Source organism: Rattus norvegicus, chromosome 2 (genome assembly GCF_021556685.1).
Source record: "Rattus norvegicus strain SHRSP/BbbUtx chromosome 2, alternate assembly SHRSP_T2T, whole genome shotgun sequence".
NCBI classification, from domain to species: Eukaryota; Metazoa; Chordata; class Mammalia; order Rodentia; family Muridae; genus Rattus; species Rattus norvegicus.
The window spans coordinates 80,969,681-80,997,363 of record NC_141535.1 but is presented as its reverse complement, the minus strand read 5'-3'; the positions used below and the strand labels follow the sequence as shown (position 1 = coordinate 80,997,363).

The 27,683-nt window shown below is 40.3% G+C and overlaps 1 protein-coding gene across 1 annotated transcript in view; it reads right to left on the bottom strand.

The window, feature by feature from the left end:
- Positions 1–27,683, bottom strand: part of Dnah5 (dynein, axonemal, heavy chain 5) — a 283,019-nt gene that overhangs the window by 26,621 nt on the left and 228,715 nt on the right. The window contains 7 exon segments of the mRNA NM_001419569.1: positions 2,134–2,349; positions 4,195–4,398; positions 5,035–5,240; positions 6,273–6,492; positions 7,254–7,499; positions 13,799–13,948; positions 15,753–15,874. Of these exon segments, the coding sequence (NP_001406498.1) occupies positions 2,134–2,349; positions 4,195–4,398; positions 5,035–5,240; positions 6,273–6,492; positions 7,254–7,499; positions 13,799–13,948; positions 15,753–15,874 (1,364 nt within the window).

Sequence of the window (27,683 nt, the reverse complement as noted above, 5' to 3'; positions counted from 1 at the left end):
TCCCTTTCCCGGTTTCCGGGCAAACATCCCCCTCCCCCCTCCCCTTTCTTATCGGTGTTCCCCTCCCCACCCTCCCCCCATTGCCGCCCTCCCCCCATAGACTAGTTCACTGGGGGTTCAGTCTTAGCAGGACCCAGGGCTTCCCCTTCCACTGGTGCTCTTACTAGTATATTCATTGCTACCTATGGGGTCAGAGTCCAGGGTCAGTCCATGTATAGTCTTTAGGTAGTGGCTTAGTCCCTGGAAGCTCTGGTTGCTTGGCATTGTTGTACTTTTGGGGTCTCGAGCCCCTTCAAGCTCTTCCAGTTCTTTCTCTGATTCCTTCAATAGGGGACCTATTCTCAGTTCAGTGGTTTGCTGCTGGCATTCGCCTCTGTATTTGCTGTATTCTGGCTGTGTCTCTCAGGAGCGATCTACATCCGGCTCCTGTCGGTCTGCACTTCTTTGCTTCATCCATCTTGTCTAATTGGGTGGCTGTATATGTATGGGCCACATGTGGGGCAGGCTCTGAATGGGTGTTCCTTCAGTCTCTGTTTTAATCTTTGCCTCTCCCTTCCCTGCCAAGGGTATTCTTTTTCCTCATTTAAAGAAGGAGTTTTTAGTTTTTTGATAGCAAAATAGAAAAGGTCACATAAGAAAACAAATATCTTGTACAGGACCAGCCCAGGTTTTTTTAGAACATGTGAGAAAAACAGAGAGCCATTAATTCAAAGAAGCATGCACTTTATCAAATGAAGTTACAGGAAATTATTTATTCCCTGCCAATATGGTGTATGTGTGAGTACATGCAGTAGCATGTACATGACACAACCGCCCTGCTGGTTGTCCCAAATAACTGGACATCTATCTTAAGCCTTCTGTTTTTCTCCATAAGCACAGATACCTACTCATTCTTTTCTATTTTAAAGGTATTTAATGAGAAACTTCTGTACAGCAGATAGTGTGTTAGGCTGAACTATTTTATGCTAGAGTGGTTCTAACAAATTCCACAAAAAGAGAGTCTTCAAAAATCTAGTTACCATGTTCTGTTACATAATTATTCTATTTTAGATATTTTAATTGCTTCATAAATATTTTAACCTCTGGTAGATGCAATGAACTCTTTTCCAACCCTGTAATGAAGAGGCCTTATGAAAGCTGATAACAGTATTGATTTTCTCCAAGCGAGTGATCAGAGATCCTTCCAGGGAAATTATTCTCTTGACAAGGAGCCCTTGAGCTCAGTATTAGTAGACAAAATTGTCTGCATGGCAGGAATAACAGGATGTGGAAGCCATTTGTGTGCTGCTAGGAGCTGTGTCATGAGCTTCTTAGACCATATAGAAAACAAGTCACAGTTTTATCAAAGATTTATAAACTGTATCACAGTAAATTTTCTCAAAACATGCATTCAATGCTAAAACATTAACTTTTATTAATCATAAATTGCTTAGAAGCCATTTATATACTAAAAGGATCAATTTTCAAAGTTATATGAAAAGCCAGCAGAGAGTTGATGTTGGAAAATGCAGCTACTGCAGTTGACAAAGGAGCAGACCTGCATTGTCTTAAGTGGTCAGAGAGCTGTTTTACGGGTTTTGTTTGCTTGTTTACTTGCTTACTTAAATTTTTTATTTTTATTTGAGGTGATTACAAGGGTTAAAGGGAGATATGGAAAGACTAGGAAATGAGTGGTATTGGTGTACGTGATGTGAAATTCCCAGAGTCAATAAAAAATTATGTGTAAAAAATGCAGCCTCCATGAAGGTAAGATGGCCTGCTTTGTAAGTTGTGCATTAAGTCACACACACGTGCGCGCGCGTGCGCACACACACACACACACACACACACACACACACACAAACATACACATACAAACATGCATACATGATAACTGGTCCTTCATTCTGACAATATAGTGCTTTCATCTAAACCATTGCATTATAAAGTACTGATAGGAAGGCTCTATAATCCAGCTAGACAAATATCAGTTAGTGATAAGCACAGACGTTCATGCTTCTCTATGGCTTTTGTGGTGGCTAGTCTGGGATCTCCCTTGCTTCTGGATGTTTATCTCTCACATTTTGTCCTACTTCCTACCTACTCACTTCCCTACAGGCAGACAAGACTGATATGTGGATCTCATGGACTTACTTCAAAAGGACTATAATCTTCTGGAAGCTTCTCCAGCATATCATCAGCCAGACGGGCCACCACAGCCTCCCTTGTCTCATCCCCTCCGCCAGAGCTGTCCTTGGGCTGGATGCCCAGGATAGTGTCCAGTACATCTTTGGCCAGCTTGCTCTGGTAAGTAATGTCAGCATTGGGGTGGAGCCCAAAAACCTCTGGGCTGTCATAGGCAGGCAAGCTCTGAGCAAAAGAAAAAAAGAAAAAATGGATAGATAGATAGATAGATAGATAGATAGATAGATAGATAGATAGATAGATAGATGATAGATAGATAGACAGACAGACAGACAGACAGATATAAATATAGATAAATAAGTAGATTAAACATGCATTGTTAGCATATACATCAATTGAACTATGGAGTCAAAAACTGAAAATGTTTTAACTAAGATAACCACTCAACTTATGTCTCATTTGTGATTGGCTACAAACCCCAAAGCCCCAATAACATATCCACATACCCAGAATGAAAACTTGTGACATAAAGAAATACAAAACAGACTGAAGCAAAATTTAACTGGAGACCCCCACCTTCTTGTATGACATGTGAGATTAAAAGGGAGCTTGTGACTAGTCTAGTTTAAATCATTTCGAATAAATTTTGTATAATTAGTAGCTATTGTGTTGCTACAAATAGTAGAAGAATTTTTTTGAAGCTTCACTCAAATAAGACTGAGGGCAAAAGCTGTTCTGTCCTAGGGAGAAAAATGGAGACGGGGAAAAGGAAATATTGATAATGTAAGAGAGAACTAGAGTGACAGAGACTGAGACACGGCTGGAGCAGAGCAATCAAACAGAGAGTTTCTGCAACCACTGGGAAAGAGAGAATGTACCCACAAGTTGGCATGTATTTCCATATGCGAATCTCATCATTAACTTTACTATCCTATCACGTCTCCCTCCCCTCCTCTGACTTATGTTTTTCCTTTCACACATCTTATGAGCAATCTCAGGTCCATTGTGAAATGGGGTCTATATTTAGAAATATAGAGTACAGGTATCCTAAAATTTATAATGTGTCAGACACTTCTCTTTTCCTTGCTAATGATTTAAAGACACACACACTACAGGAAGGCAAATGTTATTTGTTGATTCGAATTAATAAAAGCACAGGGGTGGTAATGTATGATAAACTCATTACATTTAAATATCAAAGCCCATAAATATTCTAATAAATGCATCCCTTCGGGGTGCTGGGCTTTAGTTTGTTTATGTGGAGATAAATCTGAGACAGAGACTAAAGCAACGGCTAAATCATGATCTAATACATTCAAGGTACAGAGATGGAATGCAGAAACCTTCAACATTAGCTATTCTTCCCCTACCTATTCCTGACCAGCCTATCCAAAATATACATTACTCTATCTTGGAGAGGCAATTTTCCCGTGAAGGATCATTTGGCAACACCTAGAGACACTTATTGACGTTAAAATCAGGAAGGGAATCTGCCAGCACTTAGTAGATAGAGGCCACAAACCATGCAAAACATCCTACAATGCACAAGAGAGAGTGACATGGCCATAAATTTCAATGCTGCAGGAGTTAAGACGTTCGGTCTTAAACAAGGTGAGTTCATGGATGCCATACCTACATGCAGCCTTAGGCCTGGACTAAGGATTGGTGTCAAGGATTAACCACCTGGGTAAAATGTAGAATAGACTGAGTCCAAAATCTTCCCTTGCTTTACAAGTGCAGTAGCTGAAGTCTCATGGGCAGAGAACCCTACATGACTTCTGCATATCCCCTCCCAACATCTACCTAATCTGTCATCTCACCAAAGAAAATCCACCCTCAAGCCATTAAAACATACAGAATATGCAAAAGAAATTCATACAAGACTCATCCTCTGAGCAAAGCTAAGCGTGGCAATTGAGAGGTTATAAAAAAATAGTGAAAGCAGACGCCTTTGCTTATTCCATCATTACAATTAATTTTAAAAGCAATATGAACAGTTTAAATAAATTTTGTAAGGGACAAAGAGTTGCAAAGATGTGTTCTATAGTTAAAACTCTAAAACAAACGAACCTGTATATACTGGAGATAGCCATCCACTGTACTGCATTTTGGAATGTTGTATCCTTGGTAAAAGGTAAAATCTGGTCCAAACATGTTTTCACTGAACCAAACCTTTGCAAATGTGTTCAGCAACCTCTTATCATAGTCATCAGTGACTCTGCCTCCATACTGAATTTCTCCTATCATGTAGCGGACAGTGGTCCAGGATACACCCTGGGAACACAAAACACTTACGCATCATCATGTGTTCACCATCAGCGTCAGCAATACAGTCATTCTTCTTCAGCAATTTCAAGATACAGTACAAAAACATAATCAAGCAAGCCAAAGAGAAGAGTTCCTCCAAGGTCACACTTGCTACTTCAAATAGATTCTTGTGAGCAATTCATGTGTTCACACTTCAATATTTTTAAGGTTTACTTTTAATCATTTCAATTCTTAAATTATGTATATGCACATGTCTTGACTGCAGGGTGTACATGAATGAGTAGAGGTGCTGGAGGAGTCCAGGAAAGAGTGTATTCTTCTGGAGCTGGTGTTATGAGCAATTATGAGTTACCTGACATGGGTGCTAGGAACTGACCTTGGGTCTTTCCTTCTCCTCCACCTCACACCCCATCCCTGCCACTGGTCCTTTGAGGCTGTTGTATGAACTGTGAGAAATAGACTGATAATAAATACACTTCCTTTTTTATTCCTAAAATCAAGAAGTGATTGTGACCCAAGTGGACATGCCTCCAAAAGACCCTACAAGCTTATCAAAAACTCATGTGATTCACCCCCATTGTGGGAAGCTGGCTGCATCGGTTCAGCCCATGTCATGGTGTGAAGTAGTAGGCAGAAGAGTACCTTCTTGATATCCATATCATCCAGGTGGTTTTGAATGAACTGTACCGTGGCATTGAAGTCTGCTTGGTTAAATTCATAGGGGATATTCCACCCTAGGGGACCGAACTTGCGTCTTTCCTGGACAGTAGAGTGTAGGAAGGCCACTGCATACAGCATGGGCTTCCACTGGGCCCCCACACTAACATCCAGTAGGTCCTGGCTCACGCCTGTCATGGGCAGGGAAGAACGTAGTCATTTTTCATGCACTTCCATTTGTTATTCCTTTTATAAGGAATAAGTCACAATAATTTTTGCACTACTTTTCTTCCATTTATGTAGTAATTATCACTTGAATTTGGACTGTTTAGAGAACATTTATCTTTGAAGCATCTTCTAAAAGCCTAAGTCATGGAGTCATTGATAACACAAGACAAATTCTTACCAAACTCCAAGACAGTGCAAAGATAAAAATCGAGATAAAAGGAAAATGGCTATAAAATGAATCCTATTTTTATCACTATGAATTAGTATTAACTAAATACCTGAGGTACATACTAGGAGCATATACTTAATTTAAAATTAGTTAAAATAACGTATGGAAAAGTTTTCAATATAAGTACATGTACCAAATAATTATTGAACATTATTAAATTATATTATACACATCAATTTCTATTGCTATTATCTTTCAAGATTTATTATCCCATCATCTTATAGATTGGCAGGATTTGGCTATTAGTAGCTACTCCCTCAAGCATAGTTGCAGTTTAAATTGGAATATAATCATATTGCTATTATTGTTATTATTTTGTTATTATTAAATATTTTTCAATAACTTTAGCCTCCTAGATAGCTTTTATTGAACCTTCTATGTAACTCATGACTCTCCTGCTTCAGCCTGCCACATGGTTCATATTCCACCGTTGTTAACTTAGCTGATGCTGTGACTTTTGGATCGGGCCACGCTTATAACTCAGACCCTCCTTTTGGAAGAGACTACTACACTAATTCACGTGTGGAGTAGAGACCACAAATGAGGACGATGTCAACATATGGTGTTGAACAGAAAGGTCATTGTCTAGCTCAGGCACAGTAGAACAATATTGGAAACACAGAAAAAGTTAAGGCAGCACACCATTGACTTAATTCACATCATTTAGCTCTCTATCAGACAAGAAAGAATACTCTGCTTTTATCATTTCTTTAAGAAAACGATATGTGTGCAAATCCTGCAGACTCAGAAGCATCCCCCAGCTCACCACCATAGGTCCTTCTCAGGCCTGCCCGGAGGCCCTGAGGTGGCTCATTGGCAAACTTGATGGACATCTGAAGGAGAGTGATGGGGAACTGCTTGTGAACCTCGGTGGTAATCCACAGGCGGAAAGTATCATGCACAGTCTCCGTTTCTGTGACTACATCCATTAGTTCGTCCAGGAAGTCAAGTCCCAGGTGGCAGTTCTGTAGAAGTACCCATCCTCCCTAAGAAATAGCATCAAATGGAGTGGAAGCCAGGTGAGTTCCCTTCGCCTGGAGATTTCAGCACAACTTTCTTTAGAAACGAAATCATTAAATTTTAAAACAGAAGGATAGTAACCACTTGAAATTAATCTAGGCCAGCTCTAAGAGTTCAGTAATCCTCCCTCGAGACCCACAATGCAGTTGTAAGTATTGCTGCACACGCTTGTCTCGAAGCACACTACCATGCCAATACACAATGATTCTTTAGAACAGCCATGGCTGTACCCAAAGCCAAAAAGAGAAAGAGGTAACCCAACTTACAAGTAGAGCCAAGTTCAGCATTTTAAGGCCTGAACCCTAAGACAAAGACAGTGAGGCGATACCAATGACAAGAACACAGATTCCAGAAAACTGAACCCTAAGCTGCACATGTCCCCAGGAATGAAGTGTACTTCTGAGAGTGGCCAAGAATGGTACAAGGACCAAAGAGGCAAGACACCTAGCCCGGACTGAAAGGAGGGGGAATTAGAAAAAAGGAAGTCTATCCCCCAACGTGTATCCCATCTCTCCAAGGGAAGATGAGAGGCTTGGTCTCTAGCAGGCAAACCAGATAGGGTCTGGACTTAAGAACCAGCACCTAGGGTGTAAAACAACTCCACTAAAAATACTTAAAAGACATAATTTCCCAAACATCTAATCTATGAGATACTTTAAATAAAATCATGTACAATATCCATAACCCAACCTTGAGGTGGATTTTGGATCTAGACATTCGGCCTTACGTTTGCCATGGTCTGGTGCAACAGCTTCCTTGCATGGACCTCCTGGCCCTGGCCCATGGACACATAGCGTGTTTCTATTTTTAGTCTCTTCCCCAAAGCAATGATGGAATCTGTGGGGTCGGAGCCCATGGACAGGAGGCAAATGAGTGGTGTCCGTGGGTCAGATTCCTCCCATGTCTTTTCCAAGTCCAGGATAACTCCCTCTGCATAGTTTTCTCCCATGGAGTCCATGATGTACTTGCGAGCCTGCCAAAGTACAGATCAACAAAAGCACTGTAAACTCCTTCATGTGTTACAATAGTATGGCTTCTGCGAATTAGCTCAAAGACATCCATCTGAACTGGTACAGAACAGGACAGAGGCTCCTTTTCCTGGTATGTGTTTGTTGTTTAATTCTATTTCAATGCTATCCTCACAGATGCTGTGTTACTTGCCAGACAAAATCATGTAGTTCAGAATCTAAGCTGAATGACTCCATATCCCATTCAACATACTATGGCTTCTTTCTGCGCACGAAAGTTTTAGAAACTTTAATGTTTAGGTTGTTAAAACTAACTCCACATAGTTCAACAGTACAATGCTTGAAATATAAGGAGTACTTACCAAATAGATAATCTTTAAATAACTTTATTATGCTTATTAGTGAATTCATTCATTCATTTTTAAAAGATTTACTTGATAATCTGTTCGTAATTTCTATCTTCCTTTTCCATTGGGGGGTGGGGTGGATTCTGTCTTTCTTCTATTAATCTTGTTTGAAATTTTAATGAAATCCTGTTCATATGATCAAGTTTTATCTTCATTCTCTCCATAATAAATGCCTGGGTTTTTTTTTTCTTTTTGCTAAAGAAGTCAGAGTATTTTTTTTCCAAATACCAACTAGTGTGTGTGACCCTTAATCCCTATTCTCTACCTCACAGTAACTGGGTTGCCTATCTCAACATACATACTATCCTCCAATTCCATTGTTTTCTCCCAACATGTGTAACCTCCACATGCTCCCACAGGGAGATTGCCCAAATCAGTCTTTCTTGCATAACAAGCAGAACCCAACTGTTAGCACATTAACTTGACCTCCCTAAAAGGCAGCAATGAACCTACTCAATCCTATCCCCAGAGGACTGCGCAGGGAGCTTGCCTTCCTCTGAGGTTTCAGACAGACCTAATCTGAAGCATGATTGGTGACCAGCTGCCCAGGGTAAGTAAGCTCAGAGACCACAAGGTCACTCTGAGAATGAAGACCAAGATGTTCATGATGAGAGGAGAGTTACAGAAATCACACTCAGGATACCTTCAAATCAAAGACAGTTTAATAAGCCTCCCAGCTCTAGGGTGCAGGTCATGACAAGGGAGTCTGGTGGCCTTTGAAGATATCTGGCATCTTCATAAGAGCAGAAATGAGTGCCCCCTGAGACAATAGAAGTAAATATCCAGAATGTTCTACTTTGAGATTTTTCCTTCTGGATAACGTTATCCCTCACCTGGAAAACTGAATATGTTGTGAAATATTCATCTTCTGCATGATGGGAAAGAGACAATAGGTGCACACTCCCCAAGCGTACATGTAATCATTGAGAAAGAGAGCATTGAGCCACTGCACTATGGATCCCCTCTCCCAGAATATCAGTTCGAACCCTGCCCTGTTACAAACATAATGTCCACTTTACCACCAGTGAAGGATTTAAAATATGCTGATTTGGTACAGTGCACAGTCTTCTTGCCTTGAGAAATATCTCTAAATGATGTTGGGAAGAGACAGTTTGTCGGGGCTGCTTAGGGGACTGTGAAGTTTCTTGTCAGAGCCCTGCTTCACTCAAGGTAGATCAGTAGTAATAAAATAACTAGTCAGGACTTGTGCTTTTCGGTCCTAGAAATGATCATCCATTCAGATCTTGCTCCCTTTTCTGATTTTAGTAATTGAGAGATGTTCTGAAGATATGACGTTCCGTCCAGTTCAGTTTGAGACGTAACATGCCGTAATATCTCTCGTGATGTTTTCTAAATTGGCAAGATCCAGTATGAAAGTCTCTATCTTTGTTCTAAATGCCGACATATATTTTTTTCTGCATCCCTCTGGCAAATATTTTAAAAGTTTGCTTATCATGTCCACTGATATAATCAAAAATCACTCAGGGTCACTAAAGGGCTGCAGACAGGAAGTAATTCAAAGGCTGGGCATTCCACGGTTGCAGTTGCTAATCAACCACAGGGACTTGCCATCATTGTAGCTCCTTACAATGTGCCTCACAGGCACTCAAAGCTCAAAAGTTTTCTATTTTAACCTAGTGGGGTATTCAATATCCCCAAAAACTTCACACAAATCTACATGGACCCAATATACTGCCATACAAGCTATTGCAATACAGCAGGGGTCAGATGGCAAATCACTGAAGCTTTTGTGGGTAGATGGTGTCTGTTGCAATTACTTAACCCATCCATTGTACCACAAAAGCACCTCAATATAATGCGTAAACAAAAAAGATGTGGCCTTGTTCCAATAACTTCATAGCCTGATTTGACCAATCCACAATATAGACATGTAATAAAATCCTATAAATGTATACCATCATTTAATAATAAAAATGGAATAAAAATTTAAAGCATTGCACTGAGATCTGACTATTGCCTAATTTTTACATCATAAACTATCATTCTTCTTCTTGTCTTATGGTACTAAGAATATGTAAATTATGCTTAGTTCCCAAGCTATCTGAGGCACACTGATCAATTTTGTTGGGGAGGCCGAGACATCATTTTACAACTCCTTAATAAAAAAAACCTATATTACTTAGAATGGAAATCATGATGGACTTTTTTAAAACATAAAATTCTTGTTTCTAGGAAAGAGAGATATTCTTGGGATCACAGCCACAGTTTCCAATTGGCTTCAAGATCAGAGGCTGCAGTTCATTGTGTGATGTAAGCCTCCAAGACAAAACTCCAACATGTGTGAGGAGAAACAAATATCCTTACCTCCATAACTTCAGCCCAACATAAGCATCAGGCATAACTGAGTCCCCCTGTGCCCACAAATCCCCATCTTACAAAGGGTATAAAACTTGGTTTGCAATCTCCTCCTTTGTCTAAAGATGTGTGCCAGATGGCCCTACAGAGCAGTGACAAAATGATTCTGCCTTTTGAAACTCATGCTTCACTTCAAGGTTAGACACAGAATGACCAAGTAATAGCAAATAAACTATGAGACCTTATATCCAAAATATACAAAGAACTCAAGAACTTAGACCGCAGAGAGACAAATAACCCTATTAAAAAATGGGGTTCAGAGCTAAACAAAGAATTCACAGCTGAGGAATGCCGAATGGCTGAGAAACACCTAAAGAAATGTTCAACATCTTTAGTCATATGGGAAATGCAAATCAAAACAACCCTGAGATTTCACCTCACACCAGTGACAATGGCTAAGTTCAAAAACTCAGGTGACAGCAGATGCTGGCGAGGATGCGGAGAAAGAGGAACACTTCTCCATTGTTGGTGGGATTGCAGACTGGTAAAACCATTCTGGAAATCAGTCTGGAGGTTCCTCAGAAAATTGGACATTGAACTGCCTGAGGATCCAGCTATACCTCTCTTGGGCATATACCCAAAAGATGCCCCAACATATAAAAAAGACACGTGCTCCACTATGTTCATTGCAGCCTTATTTATAATAGCCAGAATCTGGAAAGAACCCAGATGCCCTTCAACAGAGGAATGGACACAGAAAACGCGGTATATCTACACAATGGAATATTACTCAGCTATCAAAAACAATGACTTTATGAAATTCGTAGGCAAATGGATGGAACTGGAAAATATCATCCTGAGTGAGGTAACCCAATCACAGAAAAACACACATGGTATGCACTCATTGATAAGTGGCTATTAGCCCAAATGCTTGAATTACCCTAGATGCCTAGAACAAATGAAACTCAAGACGGATGATCAAAATGTGAATGCTTCACTCCTTCTTTAAAAGGGGAACAAGAATACCCTTTGCAGGGAATAGGGAGGCAAAGATTAAAACAGACACAGAAGGAACACCCATTCAGAGCCTGCCCCACATGTGGCCCATGCATATACAACCATCCAATTAGACAAGATGGATGAAGCAAAGAAGTGCAGGCCGACAGGAGCCGGATGTAGATCTCTCCCGAGAGACACAGCCAGAATACAGCAAACACAGAGGCGTATGCCAGCAGCAAACCACTGAATTGAGAATAGGTCCCCTGTTGAAGGAATCAGAGAAAGAACTGGAAGAGCTTGAAGGGGCTCGAGACCCCATATGTACAACAATGCCAAGCAACCAGAGCTTCCAGGGACTAAGCCACTACCTAAAGACTATACATGGACTGACCCTGGACTCTGACCTCATAGGTAGCAATGAATATCCTAGTAAGAGCACCAGTGGAAGGGGAAGCCCTGGGTCCTGCTAAGACTGAACCCCCAGTGAACTAGATTGATGGGGGGAGGGCGGCAAGGGGGGGAGGATGGGGAGGAGAACACCCATAAAGAAGGGGAGGGTGAGGGGGATGTTTGCCCGGAAACCGGGAAAGGGAATAACACTCGAAATGTATATAAGAAATACTCAAGTTATTAAAAAAAAAAAAAGAGGATTGCAACAACAAGACCAATTAATAGCTCAGAACTTCACCAGAGTACGCAGCCTAACAAGGGAACATTTAAGCTGAAATGAAGAGGCAAAGGAAAGTCATCTGTGCAGTGAACATGTGTGCAGGAATGTTGGAGCAGACAAGAATAAGTTGTCTCGTGTGCATGGAGGACATCCAGTACAATTTGTGTAAGTGATGATTTGGTGTGGGCCAGCCCGGCTTCTGCACAGCCTGCCAACCCATAAAACCTTAACACCTCATTGGCACAAGTAAATATACAGGCTATATTTTTCACAGGTGACTCCGTCCAAGTCCAAAGAACATTTTGTTCCATCTGGTCTCAATTTCACAGGCTCAAGTTTTGAGTAGGGGTGGGGGAATGAAACTGAGAAGCTACCTCATACAGACTGACCTTCCTTTCTGGCATGTTTTTTTATATATCACTGTGGATGTAGCATTAGACACCCTCTAACGGTACAGTGTTCTTGTAGCCAACCCACCTGACAGCCCCTGCTGTGGAGAATCCCGCCAGACAAAATGAAGAGCATCATTTGTAACCTTATACTGCTGGTAGGGAATGGGGACCAAGTGCATCCACTTTGTAGAACTTATATCTAGCAATAAATTTTAAAAGGACTCATACAGATACAAATTTCAGAGGGTATGATATATTTCCAGAGGACCGTCTAGATTTTATTTGGGAACTGAGCATTGTTGTAAGGGCCACAGGAATTCACTGGAGGGCTTGGAAAGCTCATGACGGAATGTCCTTGCCATTTATTTTAAAATGGATGCATCAGAGGGGGCAAGAAGATACAAAGTGTGAATAGCAAAGAAGCCACACTGGTGACCCATCTGAGGATGACAAAGCCTGACAAAGAGGGAGACCTTACAGAGCAATCTCGGGCCCTCACAATCTTTGACACTAAACATTTTCTGGGGGAAATGAGAATGGAGGTAAGGAGGCAGGAAGGATAAAGAACCAGCTGCACCTACACCTTCCCTCCAATTCTGCCTTTAAAAAGGGCAACTGTTTGACCATTCACTGGGGCAGAGTAAAAACGATAAAGTTGAAAGGGGAAAGTGAGTAACAGGGTGACCTCAATGCCTTACATGACCAAACTCATTTTTATTTTCTCAATAAGGATCCCGCTACTCTTATGATCCAAGGTACCTGAGTCGAGTTGGAGGTAGTTAACGTCTACATTCTGTAACCCTCCCTACAGACACTAAGGTGAATACAGAGTCTAGCAGGTTTCACTCTATGGTTGCTTTATGAAAGCCATTAACAAGTCTGCCTGTAATGAATTGTGTAAAGATGTAATTGTGAAAGCAAGACCTGTACATTTTCAGTTGGGGAATGCCTCTTGTGTAAGACCAGAATATAAAAAGTCTTGGAGAAAAGACTTCCTTTGGGGATAAGAGTTCATAGTTAAGCCATTTGCAGAATTTGGTTTTAGGACAGCCTCATTCCTCTCACCTAGAGCTGTGGCATTCTCTAGGGGTGAGCCATGTCTGTCCTGCTAGATGGCTCTCTTGCTGCTTCTGTGGTTTTCTTGCTTATATGAAAGCTGATTTACAGCTAGGAAAATAGAGCAGCTATATCATTTCTGAGTTATTATAAAATGATACATGAGAATAATACATTACGTTTATGTTATTCTTACATGCCAAGCTCAGAATCATGATTTTCTCATTTGCTTTTGTTTTACCACTAGGACCAAGGGGGTTTAATAAATCACTTAGGGAAGTGTGCACCTCAGTACTTCATTTGTTGTTTGCGTCTCCATTTATCACATTTGTCTCACTAGGAAATTGCTTAGAAGCCCACAAGGAAATTCTGGTTGATAATCACATTCAAAATACTTCTTTAAATTTAAAGGAAACTTCTCCTTTAGAACCTTCTCTGTTCTTTCCTTTTAATACATATTTTACCTGGGCAATGGTTCTGTCGGGACACCAGGACCTAATAAGAAGGAGGCGTCTAAAGCAGTCAAGAGATTTATCGTAGGCATTAGGAAGTGGCTCCTCTTCTGGGTTTTCTTTGTCAAACCAAATTCTCCACAATTTTTCGTTCCTTGATATCTGAAAACACCATGGGTTAAGAAGTGTGTCATGTCCCACAAAAGTCTTTCAGTGATTTTTCATGGTCATTTTCCGTCAAACTTTCTGACCGTTCTAGGCATATGTAAGCTACTTTCACTACGTTTAAGCTTTATATCCTAGGAACAATGTCTGACTGTATAAGATCACAGACGACTTATTCCAAAATCAGTCTAGGTTAGCACCGGTCTATAGCTAGCTGCCAAGGGAGGAGGAGTCCTGAAATACTTGATTTCACCTCTGCCTTTACAGTAATAAATTTATAAGGAAAGAAAAATCAATGGAGTCTCATTTTCATTATCTTGAGGAAGTCTTATTTGCTCCATAAAAATCCTCTTATAATTAGGCCCCATTCATTCATGTTTTCTCATTTCCTAGGACCACTTCTGACACAAAGGAAGGCACTTAATACATATTTGTTATTGAATAAACAGGTTTGGGATCAATATTCTATCGACCTAAAGTAATTTGAGATATTATATTTAATATCATCATCACACAGATGATCAGAGACCTGCTGCTTGTAAGCAATTGGCAAAGCACACGGAGCATTACCCTCTGGAGTTAGGTACCAATAGGACACCAGACTTACAGAGGCAAGAACATCAAAAGCGTCAAACAAACAAATCACATCTATAAACTAACAGACTCATATATCTTCTGATAATCCACTTGATGAAAGCCCCAAGGCTACTTCCTAGTTTAATCAAAGGAAGAATGTCCTGGGTTTGCATTTAGAAATTATCATATTAGAAAAAAATCTGCTTTTCATGATGCATGAAATATTCTGTTGTATGATGGGGCAGGATTTCAGGCATGACACACTCTCTCAAAAGCGGTTATCTCTGACCAGAATGATCCAGGGATGATTCCTGGTGTGTTCTGCTGGAAGAATAAACTACAGTACTAGAGTACATTAATAACTCAAAAAATGAGTTATTTTACCCAAAACAATTGACTATACACAAATTACTGGTTAGTAATAACACCAGTTATGAGCCAAGGTATAAAACAAATCAGAATTCATGTGCCTGGTGAACGTGAATGTTAAAAGTTAAAAACCCATCTCAAGACACTTCCTGGTCAGAACAATCAGCCATATCCCCTTCAATCTGCCCCATGGGGGGTGAATTATGCTGTTAATCTTAATTCTCTAAGGCCACCATATATTGAAAAAAATCTCCTTCCAGCCTTGTCCTACACTCAAATTTTATGATTCCAGTACATACATAGATTTTTGGGCAACTAAATGATTTAAAGAACACTGAAATCTATAGATGAAGACACAAATGTTAGCATGAGTTTCAGACCTGATAAATAACTGAAATAAAACCAGGAGTAAGAGCAGAGGAAGAGCAAAGAGAGAGACAAGGACAAGGAAGTTTAGTAGAAAAGATTGTTTACACTTCTATTTAACCTCTAAAGAGAGCACACGTGTATAATTATGAATGCACATAGTTATTCTATCAAATCCGAGCTATCAGTCTTCCTCTGTATAGCCCTTCCTGCATATAGACCTGTATGTAGACCTTCATTGATGATAGTGACAATGCTGAAACAATTCTTATTAAACTTCCTGGGCACACTTCTCCCTGAGTAGCTGGCCTTCAATGAGAGCTGTTGCTTTCAGACTGGATAAGCTGCAGGAAGCCCAAATGTCAAAGGCATGCAATACCCTCTAAGACTGACAGTGTGGGAAGCATCTCTCTCCCACAAACGCTGCAGCAATGGGTCTGAAAGCTGCTCACCATGACAGCAGCTTAAATATACTCAAAGAACATGTTACCTGATCGAGGATGTCTGAAAACTGTTTAAGTTTGCTAAGTTCCACCAAATTCAGCCAAGTCATGTCAAGGATCCATTTTGATGGTTTATGAGGACAGGCTTTAAGATCCAATGAGGCACCGCCTATAAAATTAAACATAAAAAGTTGCTAGCTTTTCTCCATTACTTTAAAATAATTCATTAAATAACTATTTCTATTGGATGTGGCTTAAGTGAAGAGATGATTATAGAAAAAAATCAATCAAATATCAGCATTATAGCTTTGGAAACAAGTTAATGCTGGATTCTAAACTAATTAACCTGGCCAACATCCCAGACCAGCTATCTTGTCTACCTGGAGCTCATTCACCTTCCAAATTTTAAAATGTAACAATGTATCCTAAGTATAGTTCTGTAAGTATATAAACTAAGACTGAAGACATGACAGGTCACAGAACAGCTCTTCCCAATATTAAGAATGGCTTTATACTGGTATAAGCTACCTTTAAATATATAGATTGTCTACAGATAAATATAAGATATATTTGAAGGATTTTCTTCTATAAACAGATTATATCGATTTTGACCACATCCTAGAGGCTATGTCACATTGGATAATCTAACAAAAACAAAAATTTCTGTTTGTTACTAACGCCTGTCTTTTGGGGAATAACTGCCATAAACACATAATGTTTAGCAATCAACAATAAATGACACCTGCTACCACTTCAAAAAACATCAGCAGGTAAAAATCATATTTTATGTCAAAGAAAACATTAGGGGGTCTTTCAAATAATAAAATGTTATCTAATAAAGAACATTCATCAAAGCATTTCAGGGAAATGTTCATAAAGGGAACATGCTTGGCCATCTTAAAATGTAGGAATAACATCTATGTACTTTGAGGAAGAATCGCCTCTCAATATAAAGCTGATGGCTTACTAACAAAAGGCAGGAAATAGAAGGTGTGTGTTCCGGTAACAAGGCAAGAACTCTGGAAAGTCAAGAGCTAGAGATTCACCTTGGACCCTGAGGAAATCAGACACATAAAACTGAGGAGAAGTAACCAGCCTCGTGGCAGACATAGAAGAGTTGAAATGGATTACATAAGTTATGAGCTAGTCAGGAAACAAGCCAACCTAGGCACTTATTTATAAGTAAATAAGCCTCCAAGTCATTATTTGGAAACCGGGGCATGAATGGAAAAGCCCAAGGTTACATTAAAATTCCTTGTTTTACAGAGCATGGTATAAACACATAATGCTCGAGATATTTATTGGTCCATACTCTACTTAATCTAGACATCGTGTACTGTTGAATTGTGTCCCTTTGCCAGATCGGTTTTAGTCCATCTATAATAAGGTAAATGGGGCCTTGAAGCTATTTGAATGGAAATATTAGCTCATAAAGTGAAAACTGCTTGTTGCAATGCCAAGGAGAAGCTAAAGACCTAATGATAACAGCAATGAATGCCTCACCAATTTCCATGACAACTGCCCATTTTCCTGCAAAATGGGAAAAATAAGGTACCTGCCAGTGAGTTTAAAAGAAAGACAATTCTTGGAAATGAATCAGTGAGCCTTATAGGTTGGAACATTACTCAATGTTTAGTAGAGAGCAACTATGCTGTGGCTATCTTGCCTGCTCCAAAAATGTACAATTAAACACAAATAAGGAATGTATGTTGAGAGAAAAAAATGATTTTAATAACATGACTGTGGATTAAATAGATTCTTTAATAAAACAGCTGAGAAAGGAAAAATTTCAAAATAAATTCTCAGATGATCAAGGATTACATTTTGGTCTACATTTTGCCTTGGAGGAAAATGTAACTTTCAATTTTTATACTAATACTTTCTTTCTAAATGAAAGATGTTCATAATTAAAGAGTACCAGTTATTCCACTCTACCATAAAATTCAACAGGTAAGAAAAATTTAGAATACCACAAAAGCTAAGTCATCTTAGAGATGAATAAAAACCAGTAGTGAAAGAGTATTACATCTTGCCCCAGGCTATTTGTGTCACTCTAATAGACTAACGTTGCTGGGTCAAAGTCTCCTTGAAAATTATAGAAATTGGTTTATCACAGCTCTTGATTTTTGGAACTCTAAGGTAAAGACATTAATAGAGACAGTGTCTGTTAAGGGTCTGCAGCTTCTGGTTGAAAGAGCTCTCTATTCTGTATTTATACCTTAACCTTAAGTCTCTTACATACTGCAAAAGAAACTTCTATGATGAAGGGAGAGAGTCTCATGATGGCTATAAATGTATTTAAGATACAATTTATTTCTATATCCATCCATTGTCAATTGATGGCTGGTAGGAGAGGGAAAGTCAGCTTACTTTGGACATAATATGTAGTAGACTACCCGCAAACATAGCCCTGCACTCAGGTAGCACTAAGTGGACTCAGTGGATCTAAAACGAGTAGTTGAAGTTGGGAAGATAAACTAATGGGGGCTTATATGGGAGAAGTTGGAGAAAGAAGATATATTTGATACTGAGAAAAACATATTCATGTGTGATATTTTGTGCTGTGTTGTGCTGGCTAGTTTTGTGTCAATTCAGAAAACCTATCTATAAAATCAGGCTGTAAAGAAAGACTATAGAGCATTTTCATAATTAGTGATTGATATGGGAGGTCTCAGTCAATTTTGTGGGGTCATTTCAGGTCTGGGATTCCTAGATTCTTTAAGAAAGACTGGGAAAGCCATGGGAAACAAGACAGTAGCAGCATTCTTCCATAGCCTCTACATAAGCTCCTGCCTACATGTTTCTGTCTTGCTAACTTTCCTTTGATGCTGAACAGTGATATGGAAGTGTAGACCTAATAAACCCTTTTCTTTTTGTTATGGTGTGTCACCAGAGCAATAGTAACCCTAACTAAGGTGCAAACAATAGAAAAAAATGCATAAGCAAAGCAAATGAAAGCGATCCTTTGCTTTTCTATGAAGAATGCTATCTGTTTTAAGATTAAAATATGTCATAAAAAAACTCAAAAATTGGGAAAAAGGGGGGAAAGAAATACATTATAATAAACCTAACCAAAATACGGCCTCTGGGAAACGGTAGACAGGGGCACTGGAGCTGCAGGTCCCCTGCGCCCGAGACACCGCCGGAACCTGAAGGGACCAGATGAACAGTTCTCTGCACCCAAATCCCGTGGGAGGGAGAGCTAAACCTTCAGAGAGGCAGACACACCTGGGAAGCCAGAAGAGACTACACTCTGCCCACATTTCTGACTCCAGAGGAAAACACCAAACGCCATCTGGGACCCTGGTACACGGGGGCTCCCGGAAAGGGCTACGCAGGTCCTCCTGGTTGCTGCCCTCATGGAGAGCTCAAAAGCAACACCCACAAGCAAACTTGAGCCGCAGGACCTCAGGTAAGACCAACTTTTCTGCTCCAAGCTACCTGAATGGTGGTCTCAGGACACACAGAGGCAAAATTCCTCTAGGACAGGACACTTCTGGTTTTTAGCTGGATTCCAAACCTCACTAATCCCCACCCTCAACTCACTGCTCCCAAACCCCGTGGGAGAGAGAGCTCACCACCCGGACAGGTGGGCACTCCTGAGACTGCAGAGCAGAAGAGACCACCAATACTGCCCACCCCTGTCCACATCCCTGGCCCAAGTGGAAACTGTATATGGCCTCTGGGAAACAGTAAATAGGGGCAGTGGAGCTGCAGGTACCCTGTGCCCCAGACACCACCAGAACCTGAAGGGACTGAATCAACAGTTCTCTGCACCCAAATGCCATGGGAGGGAGAGCTAAACCTTCAGAGAGGCAGACACACCTGGGAAGCCAGAAGAGACTACACTCTACCCACATTTCTGATTCCAGAGGAAAACATAAAATGCCACCTGGGACCCTGGTACACGGGGGCTCCCGTAAAGGGCGGCACAGGTACTCCTGGTTGCTGCCCTCATGGAGAGCTCATAAGCAATATCCCACGAGCAAACATGAGCCTCAGGACCACAGGTAAGACCAACTTTTCTGCTCCAAGTGACCTGCCTGGTGAACTCAGGACACAGGCCCACAGGAACAGCTGAAGACCTGTAGACAGAAAAAACTACACACCCGAAAGCAGAACACTCTCTTCCCATAACTGGCTGAAAGAAAACAGGAAAACGGGTCTACAACACTCCTGACACAAAGGCTTATAGGACAGTCTACTCACTGTCAGAAATAGCAGAACAAAGTAACACCAGAGATAATCTAATGGCAAGAGGCAAGCACAGGAACCCAAGCAACAGAAACCAAGACTACATGGCATCATCGGAGCCCAATTCTCCCACCAAAGCAAACACTGAATATCCAAACGCACCAGAAAAGCAAGATCTAGATTCAAAATCATATTTGATCATGATGCTGGAGGACTTCAAGAAAGACATGAAGAACTCCCTTAGAGAAACACAGGAAAACATAAATAAACAAGTAGAAGCCTACAGAGAGGAATCACAAAAATCCCTGAAAGAATTCCAGGAAAACACAACCAAACAGTTGAAGGATTTAAAAATTGAAATAGAAACAATCAAGAAAGAACACAGGGAAACAACCCTGGATATAGAAAACCAAAAGAAGAGACAAGGAGCTGTACATACAAGATTCACCAACAGAATACAAGAAGTGGAAGAGAGAATCTCAGGAGCAGAAGATTCCATAGAAATCATCGACACAACTGTCAAAGATAATGTAAAGCAGAAAAAGCTACTGGTCCAAAACATACAAGAAATCCAGGACTCAATGAGAAGATCAAACCTAAGGATAATAGGTATAGAAGAGAGTGAAGAATCCCAGCTCAAAGGACCAGCAAATATCTTCAACAAAGTCATAGAAGAAAACTTCTCTAACCTAAAGAAAGAGATGCCCATAAGCGTACAAGAACCCTACAGAATTGCAAATAGATTGGACCAGAAAAGAAACTCCTCCCGTCACATAATAGTCAAAACACCAAATGCACAAAATAAGGAAAGAATATTAAAAGCAGTAAGGGAAAAAGTAGAGTAACAAATAAAGGCAGACCTATCAGAATCAAACCAGACTTCTCGCCAGAGATTATGAAAGCCAGAAGATCATGGACAGATGTCATACAGACCCTAATAGAACACAAATGCCAGCCCAGGTTACCTTATCCTGCAAAACTCAATTAACGTAGATGGAGAAACCAAGATATTCCATGAAAAAACCAAATTTACACAATATCTATCTACAAATCCAGCGCTACAAAGGATAATAAATGGTAAAGCCCAACATAAGGAGGCAAGCTACACCCTAGAAAAAGCAAGAAACTAATCATCTTGGCAACAAAACAAAGAGAAGAAAAGCATACAAACATAATCTCACATCCAAATATGAATATAACAGGAAGCAATAATCATTATTCCTTAATATCTCTCAACATCAATGGTCTCAACTCCACAATAAAAAGACATAGATTAACAAACTGGATATGCAATGAGGACCCTGAATTCTGCTGCCTACAGGAAACACACCTCAGAGACAAAGACAAACACTACCTCAGAGTGAAAGGCTGGAAAACAACCTTCCAAGCAAATGGTCAGAAGAAGCAAGCTGGAGTAGACATTCTAATATCAAATAAAATCAATTTCCAACTAAAAGTCATGACAAAAGATAAGGAAGGACACGTCATATTCATCAAAGGAAAAATCCACCAAGATGAACTCTCAATACTAAATATCTATGCCCCAAATACAAGGGTACCTACATATGTAAAAGAAATCTTACTAAAGCCCAAAACACATTGCACCTCACACAATAATAGTAGGAGATTTGAACACCCCACTCTCATCAATGGACAGGTCATGGAAACAGAAATTAAACAGAGACATAGACAGACTAAGAGAAGTCATAAACCAAATGGACATAACAGATATTTATAGAACAATCTATCCTAAAGCAAAAGGATATACATTCTTCTCAGCTCCTCATGGTACTTTCTCCAAAATTGACCATATAATTGGTCAAAAAACAGGCCTCAACAGATACAGAAAGATAGAAATAATCCCATGCGTCCTATTAGACCACCACGGCCTAAAGCTGGTCTTCAATAAAAATAAGGGAAAACGCCCACATATACACGGAAGTTGAACAATGCTCTACTCAACGATAACCTGGTCAAGGAAGAAATAAAGAAAGAAATTAAAAACTTTTTAGAATATAATGAAAATGAAGGTACAACATACCCAAAATTATGGGACACAATGAAAGCTGTGCTAACATGAAAACTCATAGCTCTGAGTGCCTGCAGAAAGAAACAGGAGAGAGCATATGTCACCAGCTTGACAGCACACCTAAAAGCTCTAGAACAAAAAGAAGAAATACACCCAGGAGGAGTAGAAGGCTGGAAATAATCAAACTCAGAGCTGAAATAAACCAAGTAGACACACAAAGGACAATAGAAAGAATCAACAGAACCAAAAGTTGGTTCTTTGAGAAAATCAACAAAATAGATAAACCCTTAGCCAGACTAATGAGAGGACACACGGAGTGTGTCCAAATTAACAAAATCAGAAATGAAAAGGGAGACATAACTACAGATTCAGAGGAAATTCAAAAAATCATCAGATCCTACTACAAAAGCCTATATTCAACAAAACTTGAAAATCTGCAGGAAATGGACAATTTCCTGGACAGATACCAGGTACTGAAGTTAAATCAGGAACAGATAAACCAGTTAAACAACCCCATAACTCCTAAGGAAATAGAAATAGTCATTAAAGGTCTCCCAACCAAAAAGAGCCCAGGTCCAAACTGGTTTAGTGCACAATTCTATCAGACCTTCATAGAAGACCTCATACCAATACTGTCCAAACTATTCCACAAAATTGAAACAGATGGAGCACTACCGAATTCGTTCTATGAAGTCACAATTACTCTAATACCTAAACCACACAAAGACCCAACAAAGAAAGAGAACTTCAGACCAATTTCCCTTATGAATATCGACGCAAAAATACTCAATAAAATTCTGGCTAACTGAATCAAAGAGCACATCAAAACAATCATCCACCATGATCAAGTAGGCTTCATCCCAGGCATGCAGGGATGGTTTAATATACGGAAAACCATCAACGAGATCCATTATATAAACAAACTGAAAGAACAAAACCACATGATAATTTCATTAGATGCTGAGAAAGCATTTGACAAAATTCAACACCCCTTCATGATAAAAGTCCTGGAAAGAATAGGAATTCAAGGCCCATACCTAAACATAGTAAAAGCCATATACAGCAAACCAGTTGCTAATATTAAACTGAATGGAGAGAAACTTGAAACAATCCCACTAAAATCAGGGACTAGACAAGGCTGCCCACTCTCTCCCTACTTATTCAATATAGTTCTTGAAGTTCTAGCCAGAGCAATCAGACAACAAACGGATGTCAAGGGGATACAGATCGGAAAAGAAGAAGTCAAAATATCACTATTTCCAGATGATATGATAGTATATTTAAGTGATCCCAAAAGTTCCACCAGAGAACTACTAAACCTGATAAACAACTTCAGCAAAGTGGCTGGGTATAAAATTAACTCAAATAAATCAGTAGCCTTCCTCTACACAAAAGAGAAACAAGCCGAGAAAGAAATTAGGGAAACGACACCCTTCATAATAGACCCAAATAATATAAATTACCTCGGTGTGACTTTAACAAAGCAAGTAAAAGATCTTTACAATAAGAACTTCAAGACTCTGAAGAAAGAAATTGAAGAAGACCTCAGAGGATGGAAAGATCTCCCAAGCTCATGGATTGGCAGGATTAATATAGTAAAAATGGCCATGTTACCAAAAGCAATCTACGGGTTCAATGAAATCCCCATCAAAATACCAATCCAATTCTTCAAAGAGTTAGACAGAACAATTTGCAAATTCATCTGGAATAACAAAAAACCCAGGATAGCTAAAACTATCCTCAACAATAGAAGGACTTCAGGGGGAATCACTATCCCTGAACTCAAGCAGTATTACAGAGCAATAGTGATAAAAACTGCATGGTATTGGTACAGAGACAGACAGATAGACCAATGGAATAGAATTGAAGACCCAGAAATGAACCCACACACCTATGGGCACTTGATTTTTGACAAAGGAGCCAAAACCATCCAATGGAAAAAAGATAGCATTTTCAGCAAATGGTGCTGGTTCAACTGGAGGGCAACATGTAGAAGAATGCAGATCGATCCATGCTTATCACCCTGTACAAAGCTTAAGTCCAAGTGGATTGAGGACCTCCACATCAATCCAGATACACTCAAACTAATAGAAGAAAAACTAGGGAAGCATCTGGAACACATGGGCACTTGAAAAAATTTCCTGAACAAAACACCAATGGCTTATGCTCTAAGATCAAGAATCGACAAATGGGATCTCATAAAACTGCAAAGCTTCTGTAAGGCAAAGGACACTGTAGTTAGGACAAAACGGCAACCAACCGATTGGGAAAAGATCTTTACCAATCCTACAACTGATAGAGGGCTTATATCCAAACTATACAAAGAACTCAAGAAGTTAGACCTCAGGGAGACAAACAACCCTATTAAAAAATGGGGTTCAGAGCTAAACAAAGAATTAACAGCTGAGGAATGCCGAATGGCTGAAAAACACCTAAAGAAATGTTCAACATCTTTAGTCATAAGGGAAATGCAAATCAAAACAACCCTGAGATTTCACCTCACACCAGTGAGAATGGCTAAGATCAAAAACTCAAATGACAGCAGATGCTGCCGAGGATGCAGAGAAAGAGGAACACTCCTCCATTGTTGGTGGGATTGCAGACTGGTACAACCATTCTGGAAATCAGTCTGGAGGTTCCTCAGAAAATTGGACATTGAACTGCCTGAGGATCCAGCTATACCTCTCTTGGGCATATACCCACAAGATGCCCCAACATATACAAAAGACACATGCTCCACTTGCAGCCTTATTTATAATAGCCAGAAGCTGGAAAGAACCCAGATGCCCTTCAACAGAGGAATGGATACAGAAAATGTGGTACATCTACACAATGGAATATTACTCAGCTATCAAAAACAATGACTTTATGAAATTCATAGGCAAATGGTTGGAACTGGAAAACATCATCCTGAGTGAGGTAACCCAATCACAGAAAAACACACATGGTATGCACTCATTGATAATTAGCTATTAGCCCAAATGATTGAATTACCCTAGATGCCTAGAACAAATGAAACTCAAGACGGATGATCAAAATGTGAATGCTTGCTTCCTGGTTGCTGCCGCTGCAGAGAGCCCCTGGGCAGCACCCCACGAGCGAACCTGAGCCTCGGGACCACAGGTAAGACCAAATTTTCTGCTGCAAGAAAGCTGCCTGGTGAGCTTGGGACACACGGAAGCAGAATTTCTCTAGGACCGGGCACGTTCTGTGTTTACCGGAAGTCCCACACCCGCGGATCCCGGCCCGCAGCAGCTCTCTGCTCCCAGACCCGGTGAGAGAGAGACCCAACCGCCTGGTCAGGTGGGCACTCCTGAGGCTGCAGAGCGGAAGAGACCACCAACACTGCTCACCCCTGCCCACATCCCTGGCCCAAGAGGAAACTGTATAAGGCCTCTGGGCTCCCGTGGGGGAGGGCCCAGGAGCGGCAGGACCTCTGCGCCTGAGACACTGCCGGAACCTGAAAGAAACAGACCGGATAAACAGTTCTCTGCACCCAAATCCCGTGGGAGGGAGAGCTAAACCTTCAGAGAGGCAGACAAGCCTGGGAAACCAGAAGAGACTGCTCCCTGCACACATATCTCGGACGCCAGAGGAAAAAGCCAAAGACCATCTGGAACCCTGGTGCACTGAAGCTCCCGGAAGGGGCGGCACAGGTCTTCCTGGTTGCTGCCGCTGCAGAGAGCACCTGGGCAACACCCCACGAGCGAACCTGAGCCTCGGGACCACAGGTAAGACCAAATTTTCTGCTGCAAGAAAGCTGCCTGGTGAACTCAAGACACAGGCCCACAGGAACAGCTGAAGACCTGTAGAGAGGAAAAACTACACGCCCGAAAGCAGAACACACTGTCCCCATAACTGACTGAAAGAGAGGAAAACAGGTCTACAGCACTCCTGACACACAGGCTTATAGGTCAGTCTAGCCACTGTCAGAAATAGCAGAACAAAGTAACGCTAGAGATAATCTGATGGCGAGAGGCAAGCGCAGGAACCCAAGCAACAGAAACCAAGACTGCATGCCATCATCGGAGCCCAATTCTCCCACCAAAACAAACATGGAATATCCAAACACACCAGAAAAGCAAGATCTAGTTTCAAAATCATATTTGATCATGATGCTGGAGGACTTCAAGAAAGACATGAACACACTTAGGGAAACACAGGAAATCATTAATAAACAAGTAGAAGCCTACAGAGAGGAATGGCAAAAATCCCTGAAAGAATTCCAGGAAAACACAATCAAACAGTTGAAGGAATTAAAAATGGAAATAGAAGCAATCAAGAAAGAACACATGGAAACAACCCTGGATATAGAAAACCAAAAGAAGAGACAAGGAGCTGTAGATACAAGCTTCACCAACAGAATACAAGAGATGGAAGAGAGAATCTCAGGAGCAGAAGATTCCATAGAAATCATTGACTCAACTGTCAAAGATAATGTAAAGCAGAAAAAGCTACTGGTCCAAAACATACAGGAAATCCAGGACTCAATGAGAAGATCAAACCTAAGGATAATAGGTATAGAAGAGAGTGAAGACTACCAGCTCAAAGGACCAGTAAATATCTTCAACAAAATCATAGAAGAAAACTTCCCTAACCTAAAAAAAGAGATACCCATAGGCATACAAGAAGCCTACAGAACTCCAAATAGATTGGACCAGAAAAGAAACACCTCCCGTCACATAATTGTCAAAACACCAAACGCACAAAATAAAGAAAGAATATTAAAAGCAGTAAGGGAAAAAGGTCAAGTAACATATAAAGGGAGACCTATCAGAATCACACCAGACTTTTCGCCAGAAACTATGAAGGCCAAAAGATCCTGGACTGATGTCATACAGACCCTAAGAGAACACAAATGCCAGCCCAGGTTACTGTATCCAGCAAAACTCTCAATTAACATTGATGGAGAAACCAAGATATTCCATGACAAAACCAAATTTACACAATATCTTTCCACAAATCCAGCACTACAAAGGATAATAAATGGTAAAGCCCAACATAAGGAGGCAAGCTATACCCTAGAAGAAGCAAGAAACTAATCGTCTTGGCAACAAAACAAAGAGAATGAAAGCACACAAACATAACCTCACATCCAAATATGAATATAAATGGAAACAATAATCACTATTCCTTAATATCTCTCAATATCAATGGCCTCAACTCCCCAATAAAAAGACATAGATTAACAAACTGGATACGCAACGAGGACCCTGCATTCTGCTGCCGACAGGAAACACACCTCAGAGACAAAGACAGACACTACCTCAGAGTGAAAGGCTGGAAAACAACTTTCCAAGCAAATGGTCAGAAGAAGCAAGCTGGAGTAGCCATTCTAATATCAAATAAAATCAATTTCCAACTAAAAGTCATCAAAAAAGATAAGGAAGGACACTTCATATTCATGAAAGGAAAAATCCACCAAGATGAACTCTCAATCCTAAATATCTATGCCCCAAATACAAGGGCACCTACATACGTAAAAGAAACCTTACTAAAGCTCAAAACACACATTGCACCTCACACAATAATAGTGGGAGATTTTAACACCCCACTCTCATCAATGGACAGATCATGGAAACAGAAATTAAACAGTGATGTCGACAGACTAAGAGAAGTCATGAGCCAAATGGACTTAACGGATATTTATAGAACATTCTATCCTAAAGCAAAAGGATATACCTTCTTCTCAGCTCCTCATGGTACTTTCTCCAAAATTGACCATATAATTGGTCAAAAAACGGGCCTCAACAGG